We start from the raw sequence: 13498 nt of genomic DNA, 5'->3' as shown, positions 1-13498 counted from the left end.
TGTGCGGTCTTGTAGCTTGTGGTTTTCACCGCGGTTCCACCCACCCGACGTCCTGGGGTGCACTGGTCTGCGAAGTAGCTACCTGTTCCTTCTGGAAGCTTAACCAGAGATGAATATCCATCTTTGAGCTCCTGGTAGGGTCCTGGCTTAGAGAGTAGGTCCAACCTATTAAAAAAAAGTAAGAGACGCCTGGGTGGCTCAGTCGGTTAAGCGGAGCCCTTGGGCTAGGGTCATGATCCCCATATCTTGGAATCGAGTCCCACATCGGGCTCCTTGCTCGGCGGCGAGCCTGCTTCTCCCACTGCCTCTGCCTGCCACTCTGCCTGCCTGTGCGCTCGCTCTCTCTCGCTCTCTCTCTCTCTGACAAATAAAATGAAATCTTAAAAAAAAAAAAAAAAAAGTGTTAGATCAGTGGTTCCCAAGTTTTTTGGCCTTGGAATCCTTTTACATTCTTAAAAAATGAGGCACCAGGGGTGCCTGACTGGCCCAGTTGGCGGACATGCATCCCTTGATCTCGAGATTACTTAAAAAATAATTTAAAGATTTTTAAAAAGATTTTATTTATTTATTTTGACAGAGATCACAAGTAGGCAGAGAGGCAGGCAGGGGTGGGGAGGGGGGAAAGCTTCCCGCTGAGCAGGGAGCCTGATGGGGTCTGGATCCCAGGACCCTGAGATCATGACCTGAACCAAAGGCAGAGGCTTAACCCACTGAACTATCCAGGTGCCCACAATTTACAGATCTTAAAAACAATAAAAATTGAAACCCCAAAGATCTTTTGTTTATATGGGTTGTGTCTATTCCATAGTAACTGTATTAGAACTTAAAACAAATTAAAAATATTTATTCACGCACTTCAAAACTGCAGTAACAAATCCATAGAGACAGAAAGTAGATCAGGGCTTTGGTGAAAGGGTGAATTATGACTATCGCCATTAGGTATGGAGTTTCTTTTTGGGTGATAGAAATGTTCTGGAATTAGTGTGATAGTTGTACAACATAGTGAATATACTGAAAACCACTGAAGTGTACACTTAAAAATGGTAAGTTTTATGTTGTGTGAATTCTATCTCCATTTACTTTTTTTTTTAAGATTTTATTTATTTGTCTGAGAGCAAGAGGGGGGGAGCAGCAGTCAGAGAAGGCTCCCTGCTGAACGAGGAGCAGAATTTGGGACCAAGTCTCAGGGCCCTGGGGTCATGACCTGGCCAAAGGCAGCCCCTTAACCAACTGAGCTATGCAGTCCCTTTATCTCCATTTAAAAATCTGCTCGAGTGGCTCAGTTATTAAGCATCTGCCTTCAGGTCAGGTCACGATCCCAAAGTCCTGGGATCGAGCCCCACATTGGGCTCCCCGCTCAGCAGGAAGCCTGCTTCTCCCTCTCCCACTCCCCCTGCTTGTGTTCCCTCTCTTGCGATGTCTCTCTCTGTCAAATAAACAAAATCTTTTTTTAAAAAAACTTATAAAAACAAATAAAAGTCTGGGGTGCCTGGGTGGCTCAGTGGATTAAAGCCTCTGCCTTTGTTCGGCTCATGTCGTGATCTCAGGGTCCTGGGATCAAGCCCCACATTGGGCTTTCTGCTCAGCGGGGAGCCTGCCCCCCCCCACTTGTGATCTCTGTCTGTCAAATAAATAAATAAAATCTTTTAAAAATATATAAGTAACATTTTAATTTTAAAAGTAACTTTTTCAAAGGAAAGGAAAAAAATAGAATGGCACTGTTTTACATTTTTACAAATACAATGCGTGGCTTTAAAGAAAATAGCTGTATTCTGCTATCTGCTTGTGCATTCAGGATGTTGTGAGACCAATTTGTCATATAGTTTCTTGAAAACTCCACAGCATTCTCAAGAAAGGATGCAAGGGAAGAGGCAGATGGCATCCTAGTTCTATTATGAAAATAGCTTTGGCCTCGCATGTGCGCGCGCGCGCGCACACACACACACACACACACACACACACACACACGTGTCTCAGGGGCCTCCAGAATTTCCTGGACCACACTTCGGAAACCACTGACATAAAACTTTCCGCACTTTGATTTTCCCCACCCTTCAGGAAGGGCTCTTCAGGTTTTCATAGCCGATGCCAGTCCCCAGATATTTGGTGAGACACCTGCCAGCAAAGAGGTCAGGGGACTGGGACTCCAGAGGTTGAATAAGTGGCTTAGGTACAGACCCAGGGTAAAGTTTCCTCAGGTGCTAGAAGGGAATAATGGTGGAATCTGCTTCCTTGGGTTGTCTTAATTGAGTTGAGAAATCGAGTCATTAAATACCTGGCAGGCAAGCAGGAGAAGAGAAAGAAGCAGTGGATTTTTTTTTTTTTTACTTTTTTTTTTCCCCCTTTTTTAACTAGGCCCTTAGGAAGCCAAGGAGAGCAGAGCAAAGTCATGTAGCATTTACACCATTACAACTGGAAGGAGACTAGTGAGCCAGGCAGACGGGTCTGTCCTGCAGTCCTCAGAATCCTAAGTGAGGCAAAGCAGCCGTGACTGAGAAGGGAATTGGCGCTGGAAAGAAAGGACCAGATCTGGGGGGCCGGGTGGGGAAGGAGAACTCCTGAGAGAGATAATAGAGCCCCTCAGGTGGCCAGGAAGCCTTGCCAGCCTGCCCCGGGTGGCGAAGCTTTGAAGGCTGCTGTGCCTGGGCCAGTTTGATGTACTTGCTGGAATGAGGCTGGCCCAGCAAAGGATTCCAGCTTTGAGAACACAAAACAGAGTAGTATATTAACATTTCAAACAAAACAAAATATTGTAATCCCTAGAGCAAGGACTCTCAAAATGTGGTCTGGGGACCCCTGGCCGCCGCAGAGTTAAAATGATTTTCATGATAATACTGAAGTCATTTGCCTTTTCACTCATTTCCTCTGGGGTATACAGTGAGTTTTCCAAAAGCTCCGTGCAATGGCAGTTTGAATGCAGAACAGGCTTCACTAGTTGGTGGCGAAAAGTCACGAAAGATGGGTTGCCTTTTGGGAGTTGGGGACAGGAAGTGACAGGGAAGGACCCAGAAGGAATTTGGGGGGGGGTGATATTCTATGTATCTTGATAGAGGGGTTTGGGTTCAACAGGTATATGCATTTGACAGAAATCATGTGCAGAATCTTGTAAGGTTTTGTTTCTAAGGTGTTTGAAAATCACGGACATGTGGAAAATGCCCAGATTTTCGCATCAGAAAGACCTGAGTTTGACCCTGACCTTGATCCCGCCGGCTGCTGTGTTTGTGACTTGGAACGTGATACAGCAGTTAGCGGAGTGCCTGAAGCTTCACGGGCACCTAATAAGTATTTGCAGTATGAGCGAAGGAAGCCATGTAATCTTTCAGAGTCCAGTTTGTGCTAAGTCTGAGAACGCCCACTTCGTTTTGCCCAACTAAGCTTTAGAGGGTTTCCGGGTGACTTTTCTTTGATAGCACACTGATGCAGAAAAGAGGGGAAAAACCAGGGTTTGCTCGGTTATTACCTATGGGGGAATGAGCACGAGTTGAAGGCTTGGAGGGGTGGAGACACAGTGACCCTCGGCACGTGCCACTGTAACTCTCAAACCTACAAACGCAACTGATTTCAGTCTTGGTGACATCACTGGTGATGTCATCCGAAACTGAGACTACGCTTACTACTTTCCAACAGGATCTTTGTCACAATCAAATGAAGTACTTTGACAGAGTGCCTGGACTCCTAACACATGATGCAAAGTAAGTGTACGTTCCCTTTTCCGTGTTCCGTCTCACCCTGTATTTGCTGTCCTGCCGCAGCGCACACAAGTCTGAGTGCTAACACTAAGGATTGCCTCCTCCCAGTGGCCAGCCTTGAAGATATGGGGCCCAAAACTTTCTTGAAACCCGCAAGCTGTAGGCCGAGGGGAGTCTTCGGTTTCTTGGACAGTCGGGTTCGGTTGGTGGTTGTTGTTCACGGATTTGACCTTGGCTGTCTCCTGGGTGACTGCGTCAGCAGGGCGGATTAAGGTTTCTCTGCTCCCGGGAATGCGCAAGACGCCTGGCACAGTCTTTACTGAAAATGGCTCTTTGCCCCCGACCCTCTGCAGTGGGAGCTGGAGGACTCAATTCCAGCCGCTGTGGAGTTCCGGATGATCCAAAGGAGGAAACAGCCATAGTTACATTATCACCCAGTTAATTTGGTTAATTTGTGACCTGCTGTAGGGAGGAACTTTTTTTTTTTTTTAAAGATTTTATTTATTTATTTGAAAGAGAGAGAGAGATCACAAGTAGGCAGAGAGGCAGGCAGAGAGAGAGGAGGAAGCAGGCTCCCCACTGAGCAGAGAGCCCGATGTGGGACTCGATCCCAGAACCCTGGGATCATGACCTGAGCTGAAGACAGAGTCTCCAACCCACTGAGCCACCCAGGCGCCCCTCAAGATTTTATTTTTAATAATTTCTACACCTAACATGGGGCTCGACCTTAACAACCCTGAGATCAAGAGTCCCATGCTGTACCGACTGAGCCCACCAGGCGCCCGTAGCTGGCCGAGGGGGACAAGGTGATGAGGTGTGGGGAGAGGCGTCCTGTTGAGAGGGTGCCTTTCAGCTGCAGGTTGCCATCAGTGCAGCTGTGGGCTCTCTTTGTAGCTTGTGGGCCTTGGCGACCTTCGTTCCGGGCATGCTCCCGAGGACTCCTTACTTGGGGGGAGCTCAGCTGTGCCCTTGCTCCAGGCCACCTCCTTCATACACACACACAGCTCGGTTATCCCTCGATGGCGTTCAACCAGTGCACAATGAGGCCAGTTGTTTTCATGTAACAATAAAGTCTTAGAAATTAGATTTCTAGGATATATGAGCTCGATACATCTTAGAAAGCATGTGACCCAGAGGAGCTCATTTTACAAATAGGTGATTGAAACCCACAGAGGTAAAGGGATTTGACTGAGGCTGTGTAGCTGTGCGGGGAGGTAGGACTTAGCTTTCCCAAGTCTCTGGACATTTCTCTTGTCAACTCACTGTGACCTTTAGAAGCAAATAGCTAAGTTCCCAGCATTCCGCAGTAACCGATTTATCTGATTTCGGTCAGCAAACGCCTTCACTGCCTGCGGTTGTCCTGACTCCTCACCCCAGCCCTCCTAGGGTTGCTCAGGTGCAACAGGTAGTTCTAGTTCAGTTTGACTAGGGCTGTAGGAGGGCATTCAATCAAACTAACCTAGGTGTTGCGGTGAGGATGCTTAGAGGCAGTGACCATCTACGATCATATGACCTTAAGTAATGATCCTGGGTCAGCTGGGTGGGTCTCACCCAGTGAGTTGAGAGGCTTAAAATAAAATAAATAAAAAATAAAAGCAAAACTGGTACTGCATGGTATCACTTATGTGTGATACACGCCACACTTGAGCTCAGGGTGGTGAGTTCAAGCCCAGCCTTCAGAGTAGAGATTACTTAAAAAAGAGGGGAGGAGGCACCTGGGTGGCTCAGTGAGCTAAGTGTCTGCTTCGGCTCAGGTTGTTTTGGGATTCGGTCCCCTCTGCCATTCTTGGCTGTGCTCTCTCCCTCTCTCTCTGTCAAATAAATAAATAAAATCTTAAAAAAAAAAAAAAAGTGAAACACATAAGAAACAGTAGGATGTGGTTGCTAAGAGCTGGGAAATATGGAAATGGGAAGATGTTGGTAAAAGGGCACAGACTTTCCTCCGTGTCGCACGGTGACTGTAGCGGAAAATACTGTATTAAATGACTGCAGTTTGCTAAGAGAGTAGATCTTAGGCATTCTCACCAACAAAAAAAATTTTTTTAAGGTAACTGTTGATAAAATAAGATATGGGAAGTGCCTGGGTGGCTCAGTCAGTTAAGCGTCTGCCTTTTGCTCAGGTCATGGTCCTCGGGTCCTGGGATGGAGCCCCACCTCTGGTTCCCTGCTCAGTGGGGAGTCTGCTTCTCCCATTCCCTCTGCCCCTCCCCCTTGCTTGTGCATTCTCTCTTTCAAATAAATAAATAAAATATTTTCTAAAAAAAAAATAAATAAGATATGGGAATGTAATATACAATGTACGGGGTACAGTCAATGATATTGTAACAATTTTTTTTAAAGATATTACTTATTTATTTTATTATTTATCATTATTATTTGAGAGATAGAGTGAGCATGAGCAGGGGTGGGGGAGGAACAGAGGGACAAGCCGACTCTGATGACCACGGAGGGCTCCATCTCACCATCCTGAGATCACAACCCGAGCCAAAACCAAGAGTCGGATGCTTAATGGACTGCACCACCCGGACGATCCAACCACTTCATCATGTATATAAATACTGAATCACTATGTTGCACACCTGAAACTAATACAATATTGTATGTCAATTATTCTTCAATTAAAAAAAATTTTTTAAGGCAACTGTAAGATGATGGGTGTGTTAATGAGCTTGACTGTGGGAGTCCTTTTTCCATGTCCATGTATCAAACTATCACATTGTATACTTCAAAAATATTAGAATTCTATTTGTCAATTATACTTCAGCAAAGCTGGGAAAAAATTTAAGAAAATTAAGTTACTAAATGTGTAAATTTTGATAACATAAGACATTAATTTACAAGGAAGCGAAAGAAAAAACTGGGGGTTTCCCTGAGGAAAAAGAAATGTCGCCTCTGGACCGCAGCACACCCTCCTGCCCGAGTTCTCAGACGGCCAGCCCGCCCTCCAGATTTTAGACTTGCCTCACCCGGCTCCACATCTGGGGAGCCAAGTCTCTGCAATAAATCCTGTCATCTCTCGGGGTCACCTCTTGGGCTCAGTCGGTAGAACATGTGACTCTTAATCCTGGGGTTGTGAGATCAGGCCCCGTGTCGGGCCCCATGCTGGGGATAGAGGCTGCTTAATATTCTCTCTCCATCTTCCTCTGCCCCTGCCACCCTAAAAATTAATAAATTTTAAAACAAGGCTAATTTCCCCTTGTTCTCCTCATCCCAGAGAGGATCCCACTCTTCCCAGTTGCGGATACTAGACACGGCCGCTCTTCTAGCCTCTCCTCCTTCACGCACCTTTCATCTTTACCCAGTTGTACTTTGCATTTTAGCTGTGCTAAGCCACTTTTCATTTTTGTATGTTCATATTTCTGCATAACCTGGAGCCTGCGCCCAGGACTGGGCCCCTGTACACATGTGCACACACGTACACACACAGAGAGACACACACACACCCTCCCATCACCACGTCTTCCCCTCAACTAGAGGAAGAGAACCCAACTTTCAGTGGTCTTTGTATTCCAAAGCACCAAGCAGAGAATATTTGATAAATGATTAGCTCAGTTCAGCAATTTTCAGACTTTATAAGTAAAGAAAAATTTTCTTGAAGTCAAATCTGGTACAAAAGCCTAATATAACTAGGCAAAAGCCAGGAATCGCACTACTCCATCCCCTTCTGCTGTTTCTGCCTCTTAGCTGAGAGCGTGGTCCAACCTCTCCACCCCCCAAACCACCCCCACCCACCTCCGATGAAAGCGCTGGTTTAGAGCCCATCCTAAAATTGACCAGATAGCTGCGGTCAGACTTGGCCACACACAGGAACAAAGTACTGACGTGCTAGGACATGGATGAACCTTGCAAATATGCCCAGGGGGAGAAGCCAGACACAAAAGGCCACAGTACTGTATGCTTCCTTCTACAGGAAATGAAATGTCGGGAATAGGCAAATCCATAGAGACAGAAAGTAGATGAGTGGTTCCAAGGGGCTGGGACAGAGGAATGGGGAGTGACTGCTTAACGGGCATGAGGTTTCTTTCTGAGCTGATGACAGTATCCTGGAATTCGAGATGATGGTTGCACCATCTGAATGTACTAAAAACCACCGAAATGACACACTTTAAAAGGGTGGATCTTAGGTGCTTTATACCTCAGGAAAAAAATTACAGTGACATCATTATTCCATTCTGTGGAGTTGTTTGAGAGGAAGAAAGAAATTGTTAAAAAAAAAAACAAGCTAGATACGAGTTTGCTTCTGTAATGTTAACATTTCTTTTCTTTCTTTCTTTTAAATAACATTTCTTTCTAAAATTACATGTAGGGATGTCTGGGTGGTTCAGGCAGTGAAGCTGATGCCTTCAGCTCAGGTCATGATCCCAGGGTCCTGGGATCGAGTCTCACATCAGCTTCCTTGCTCCGCGGGGAGCCTGCTTCTGCCTCTGCCTGCCGTTCCCCCTGCTTGTGCTCTCTCTTTCTCTCTCTCCGACAAATAAATAAACAAAATCTTTAAAAAACAAAACTAAAATTACGTGGACATACTTGTCATCTTTGTCTCACTGGAAAGAAATGATCCCCCTAAGGTCAATCAATCTTTTGGGAGCACCGAGTGACTTCCCCCAGCCCCAACCACCACACCGAAAGAAGAAACAAAAAACTTCACAATCTTAGGACTGCAACTAGAGTCCCAAGAATTCTCTTCGAAGTAACTTTATATCCTCGCTGTATCTATGTAGCCAACAGCAACCCTCCTGTCCCTGAAAAGCCACGATGGAAAGCCACCCTTCCGATCATGCCCTTTCTTGAGGATAGTATTGGCCGAGTACAAGGCATTGGGAAGGTGATGGCTTCTTAGGGAAGGAAGCCCAGTTCTTCACGAGCTAAGCTAAGCAAGGACACCGGTGCTGCTGGGCACAGGTGGGGGGCAGCTAGGCAGGGGTAACGTAGGCCAAGCTTCAGGAGTCAGGTGGCCCAGGCCACAGACAGCAAGTCAGTCAAGGTCAAGGGCCTCTTGGTGGAAAGGCTTTATCTCCAGCAGCGAGGAGGGCTAGAGAGTGGAACATCTGGGACTTGGGTGATAAGACACAGCTAGTCTTTACCCTCCGCCTCAGAACCCCAGTTTGGGTAAACAGTCCCAGAAGCTCTCCTTGAAAACGAGTTGGTACAAGCTGGAATCTTATCTCCTCTGATTACGAAAAAAAGCCCAAGACTCTTACACCTCTCTCTCTCTCTCTCTCTCTCTCTCTCTCTCTTCCCCAGAGCGACGTACAGCGACACACACCCACAGACACAAGCGGCCGCTATGTCCTTTTATTTTTTTGTATGGAGCCACGTGGATGAGGTTAGTGGTAGAGACGGTCTCCCACCCCCACCGCAGTGCCCGGCCTGGGACGAGCCTGGGCTTCAGCAACTGCCACAGTCACTGGGGTAGCTGTCCCAGTGCAAGCCGATGGCATTGATGAGGGAACCCGAGCGGCCGCTGATGAACCGGAGGACGGTGTTGGGGTACAGGGGGGCGGCGTTGAAACTCGTGCCTGTGTCCTTCCCGAAAGGCAGGTAACGGCCCTTGTCAGTCACGAAGACCAGCTTCCTCAGGTAATACTTGTACTTGCCAGACACCTGGATCACGGACTCCCCGGGGTGCAGGAAGATCTCCTCCAGGTCGCCCTGCGTGCCCCCCACGTAGTCGCTCCACACCTTGCCGTAGCGGACCTGGAGACTAGGGGCCGGGCGGGGAGGGGAGGAAGACGCACACTGAGCGGGCTGACCAGGGTGCAGGACCTCTTGGCGTACCCTCCAAGACCCGCAAACCGGGGACAGGGGGGCAAGTCTCCTGCCAGTCCCACGGCGTGGGAGGGATGAGGGAGCCCTTGAGATCGTATGGGGAACTTCAACTCATTTTGCCAAAACACACACAGGCTCAGGAAGGAAAAGTAACTTAGCCAGAGTCGGCCAGACCAGACCAGTGCAGAAGCTTGATTTGGGGAATTCTAGATTCCCGCTGTGCCGGCCACGACATGCCCCCCACCCCCCGCCACCCCATGCGAAAGGAGCAGAAGGAATATTCTGGAAGCCTCTCATGAGGGCAGAGACTTTGTTGTCCCAGGATGTAGTCCAGGCTCAGAAGATGCACATTTTGGGGGAGAAGCATCAGCAAAGAGGGAGGAATGCCTGAGGGGGCTTATGCCTCCGGTGGGGGGGGGGGCACCAAACCAGCCAGCTTCTAGGCCCCCCAGCAGCCATGCTAGAAGATTTGCCCAAGGTCACGTGTGCTGGGGGCTGGAGGGCTAGTCGTGGCAGCGCTGGCCTCAGATCTCTTTCACATACATATTATCCCTGGGACTTTGACTGGAACAGACGTGACCCCAAGTAGACTGAGAACTTCCCAGTTCACCAAGATCAAAGGATCCTCAAACCAGAGAAACGCAGAGAATCTTACCCTACGATGTAGTATCTGTTGACGCGGACGCGGATGGCGGTGATGGGGCCTTCCAGCTGGTAGCCAGAATGAGAGAAGCGCTCTCCTCCACCGCCCCCATACTCTCCGTTGTAGGAGGAGGCCCTCGCCTGAACTGGAGGGGACAGGAGGAGTCAGAGAAGAAACCTCAGGAGCTGAGTTTCTCCCCACCACGCCAGTACCTCCCACAACTCAGTGCCCACCACCCCAAGCCGGCCTCTGAAATTGAGCCGTGGCCACCAGCATTGCAGAAGGCTGCCTTCCCATGATGCTAGTGCTGGGCTCCTGGCTTCTTTCTCACTTACTGGCCTTGGCCGAGGCTGATGCACAGAGAAGGGCCAGAAGAGCGGTGGCCAACATTCTGGGGCTGAAGTGGAAAGAACGCACAAAGTCAAGGCTTAGCCTTTTTCCTTTGGACTTCATCCTAGCCAGGCATCCCTGACCTCCAGCTGAGACTCCACCTTCTGTATCCTTCAACTCAGACCTAACTGACCTAGTCTTGGGCTTGGAAAGGATGGTCTCTAATCTCTGGTCCTGCTCCTGGAAGACTATCTACTGTGTCCGTAACCCCTCTGTGCTCCCTGGTCTGGAGGTAGCCAACACCCTTCTTCTATCCCAGGTCAGAAGATCAATCCTAACCTTCTATCTGGGCCAAGCTGTGTTACGTCCTGTTCCCTCCCAGCACGAAGCAGGAAGAGAGTTGGCAAAGAAGTGGAGACCGTCTCCAGATCTTAGGGACGGTTGAGTTTTCCAACCAAGAGTCTGAGCATGACCAACTGAAATCTGCCTGTGATGCACTGGCCTGGCTCGGGGGACCTCCTGGGCAAAGGTAAAATTCTTAGCTTCGCGCTGGTCTCAGATTAGAAGGAAAGGAGCATTTTAGAGCTGTGTCTGTGTCACCCGGGGAGCAGAGGTGATGAGAGACGAGACTGTGCCACCATGAGCATCAGAGTAGTTCAGGCAGAGGTGGACACACTGAGAGATTGCAGGGAGAGTTTGGACCGGCTCAAGATAATAGATTTCAGGGGCGCCTGGCGGGCTCAGTTGGTTAAGCCTCTGCCTATGGCTTAGGTCATGATCCCGGGGTCCTGGGATCGAGCCCCTCATCAGGCTCTCTGCTCAGCAGGGAGCCGGCTTCCCTCTCTCTCTGCCTGCCTCTCTGCCTACTTGTGATCTCTGTCTGTCAAATAAATAAAATCTTTAAAAAAAAAAAAGACAATAGATTTCAGACGCCTGTTCCACGTATCATCCTTCTTTCCCCACTAACACAAATCTGGCCACGTCAATGCTCCCGAGCACCCCAGGCATCCCCAGTCCTTCCACAGAGACCCGGATATCTTAGCACCCCACTCAGCCGCAGACGTCCCAGCCTCGCTGACAACACAGGTGTCCTCTGCCACTCAGTCCGGGCAGGTTCCTGCCCAGCTCAGCTTGAATTCCCCCCAACTCAACCCAGCCATCCCTGTCACCCCTTCGCTCAGGCCTCGGTCACCCCTCACCTGGCTGTTTCAAGTGCAAAGTAACCCCCTGACGCTTTCAGATCTTTTATACCAGGTCCAAGCCCTCCCCCTGCTGTTTATCGTGTGAACCTCACCTCCTGTGCAAATACGGTCAATCTGTTAGGGTGAGTCGTTAGGCCGAGTCCTGAATTTCTTATCCTGCCTCTCCCCGGCACGGGTTCTAGATCACAGGGTGGGGTTCGCTCGGGGCCAAGGCCCAGATCTCAGGGCTCCCAGAACGCACTTGAGAAAACTTCACCCACCGAAGGGGCGGCAGCTTTGGGTGGGAGAAGTTACTGATCACTGCTGGGTGTGGTCTAAGTCTCTCTCTCCCCTCTTTGGGTGTCCGCAGGTGCGATCCCCCGCAGGCTGTCATCTTTCAGGATAAACACTGTCCTCGTAGGGCATTTGAAACATAGATCCTGCTGCAAAGGGATTCTAGTCCCCACGTCCTGTACTTAGGAGCGCCTACTATCTTCCAGACAATTGTCTTCCCTGTTACTATATATATATCCAAACATAAAGGAAAATGAAAAGAATTACACAGTGACACCCGTATAGCCCATGTCCATGCTGCCCTAGTTACTATTTCGCTCGCTGTACTTGCTCCCCATCCCCACGCCCGCCCATGTGTCTGTCCTCCACCTACCAGATGGTTCACAAACCTTTTCTGAGAAGGGTAACATGGTGCTGCAGGTGAACACTGAACACCTGTAGATCCCCTCCTGGGGACAGACAGTCCAGCCAGAGGGCCCAGGGGGAAGCTAAGGAAGTAGACGGGTCCTCCTTTGGGGGCAGATCGGGGCTCAGGACCTTAGGACTCCTGGGAGCCACAGCTCAATCTTTTGCGGGTTACGCCCACACAGAACCATCCTCCCCGGTCGTGTCCCCAGTGCCCCCGCGTGCCAGCCCCAAGGTCTGAAACCTCCGGGGGCTGATGTCATAGATTTCTTCTCTTCGGAGGCCCTTCTGTTCCCTGTAAGTCCCTAGGATGGACTCCTGAGTCTAGGGTTGGCTCTTTGACCCTCTGCGTCAGCGGATCCTCCCGAGCAGAGGGAAGGGGGGAGCCCAGGGAGGGGCTGGAGTCATTAGCCTCTTAGTGCTGACCTGGAGCCGGACACACAGAGCACCCCCCCCCCCATCACCGGCTCCCCGTCCGGGAGCGCGGACTCCTCCCCAGAAAGCAAGGCAGCCCCACCTGAAGGAGCCGGAGATAGCACAGGGCTCCTCCCCCAGCGGTTCCAGAATAAGGAGGACAGCCGAGGATGTGTCGTCTGACCTCTCTGCTCCAAGGTCAAAACAAGCCTGTCCTGCTGACCTAACTTCTCCTTCATTCCAGATATTTTGTTCTGTCTCTGGTCCTCTCCGGTTTCTTTCCCGGTTCTCTCCTTGTCTTGATCTTAAACCCCACCCGCGCATCACCCGCCCTGAGGATTTTTCTTTCTTTCTTTCTTTTTTTTTTTTTTTTAAAGATTTTATTTATTTATTTGAGAGAGAGACAGTGAGAGAGAGCATGAGAGGCGAGAAGGTCAGAGGGAGAAGCAGACTCCCCATGGAGCTGGGAGCCCGATGCGGGACTCGATCCTGGGACTCCGGGACGTGACCTGAGCCGAAAGCAGTTGCTTAACCAACTGAGCCACCCAGGCGCCTCGGTGCCTTTTTCCTGCTGCTGCTGTTCTTTGCCCCCCGCCCCCCAGTCCCTCTCTCTTCTCTCATTACTGTTGGTCTCTCTCCTCTTCCTTCTTAGGAGTAGATCCCACAGGACGGAACCGAACACCGAGTATTAAAGACGGCAGCTCAGAGAGGTCTGAGACCTCGGGAGAATGCCCGGGTCTTTCCACGCATGACAGACCTGGGACCCTCAGGACAGG

General features: G+C 49.6%; 1 protein-coding gene across 1 annotated transcript; it reads right to left on the bottom strand.

Annotated features, from left to right (window-relative positions):
* Positions 1 to 8967: 8967 nt before the first annotated feature.
* Positions 8968 to 12098, bottom strand: ZG16 (zymogen granule protein 16). The gene is made up of 4 exons (XM_082713868.1): positions 11723 to 12098; positions 10434 to 10495; positions 10111 to 10243; positions 8968 to 9390 (listed from the first exon to the last, which is right to left on the bottom strand). The coding sequence occupies exons 2-4, from the start codon at positions 10486 to 10488 to the stop codon at positions 9075 to 9077; spliced, it is 504 nt and encodes a 167-aa protein (XP_082569994.1). The 5' UTR covers positions 10489 to 10495; positions 11723 to 12098; the 3' UTR covers positions 8968 to 9074.
* Positions 12099 to 13498: the final 1400 nt, after the last annotated feature.

The sequence above is a fragment of the Mustela nivalis genome (assembly GCF_964662115.1).
Source record: "Mustela nivalis genome assembly, chromosome: 19".
In the NCBI taxonomy this organism is placed as follows: domain Eukaryota; kingdom Metazoa; phylum Chordata; class Mammalia; order Carnivora; family Mustelidae; genus Mustela; species Mustela nivalis.
The sequence above is the reverse complement of the archived record's forward strand: the minus strand, read 5'-3'. Positions and strand labels throughout refer to the sequence as shown.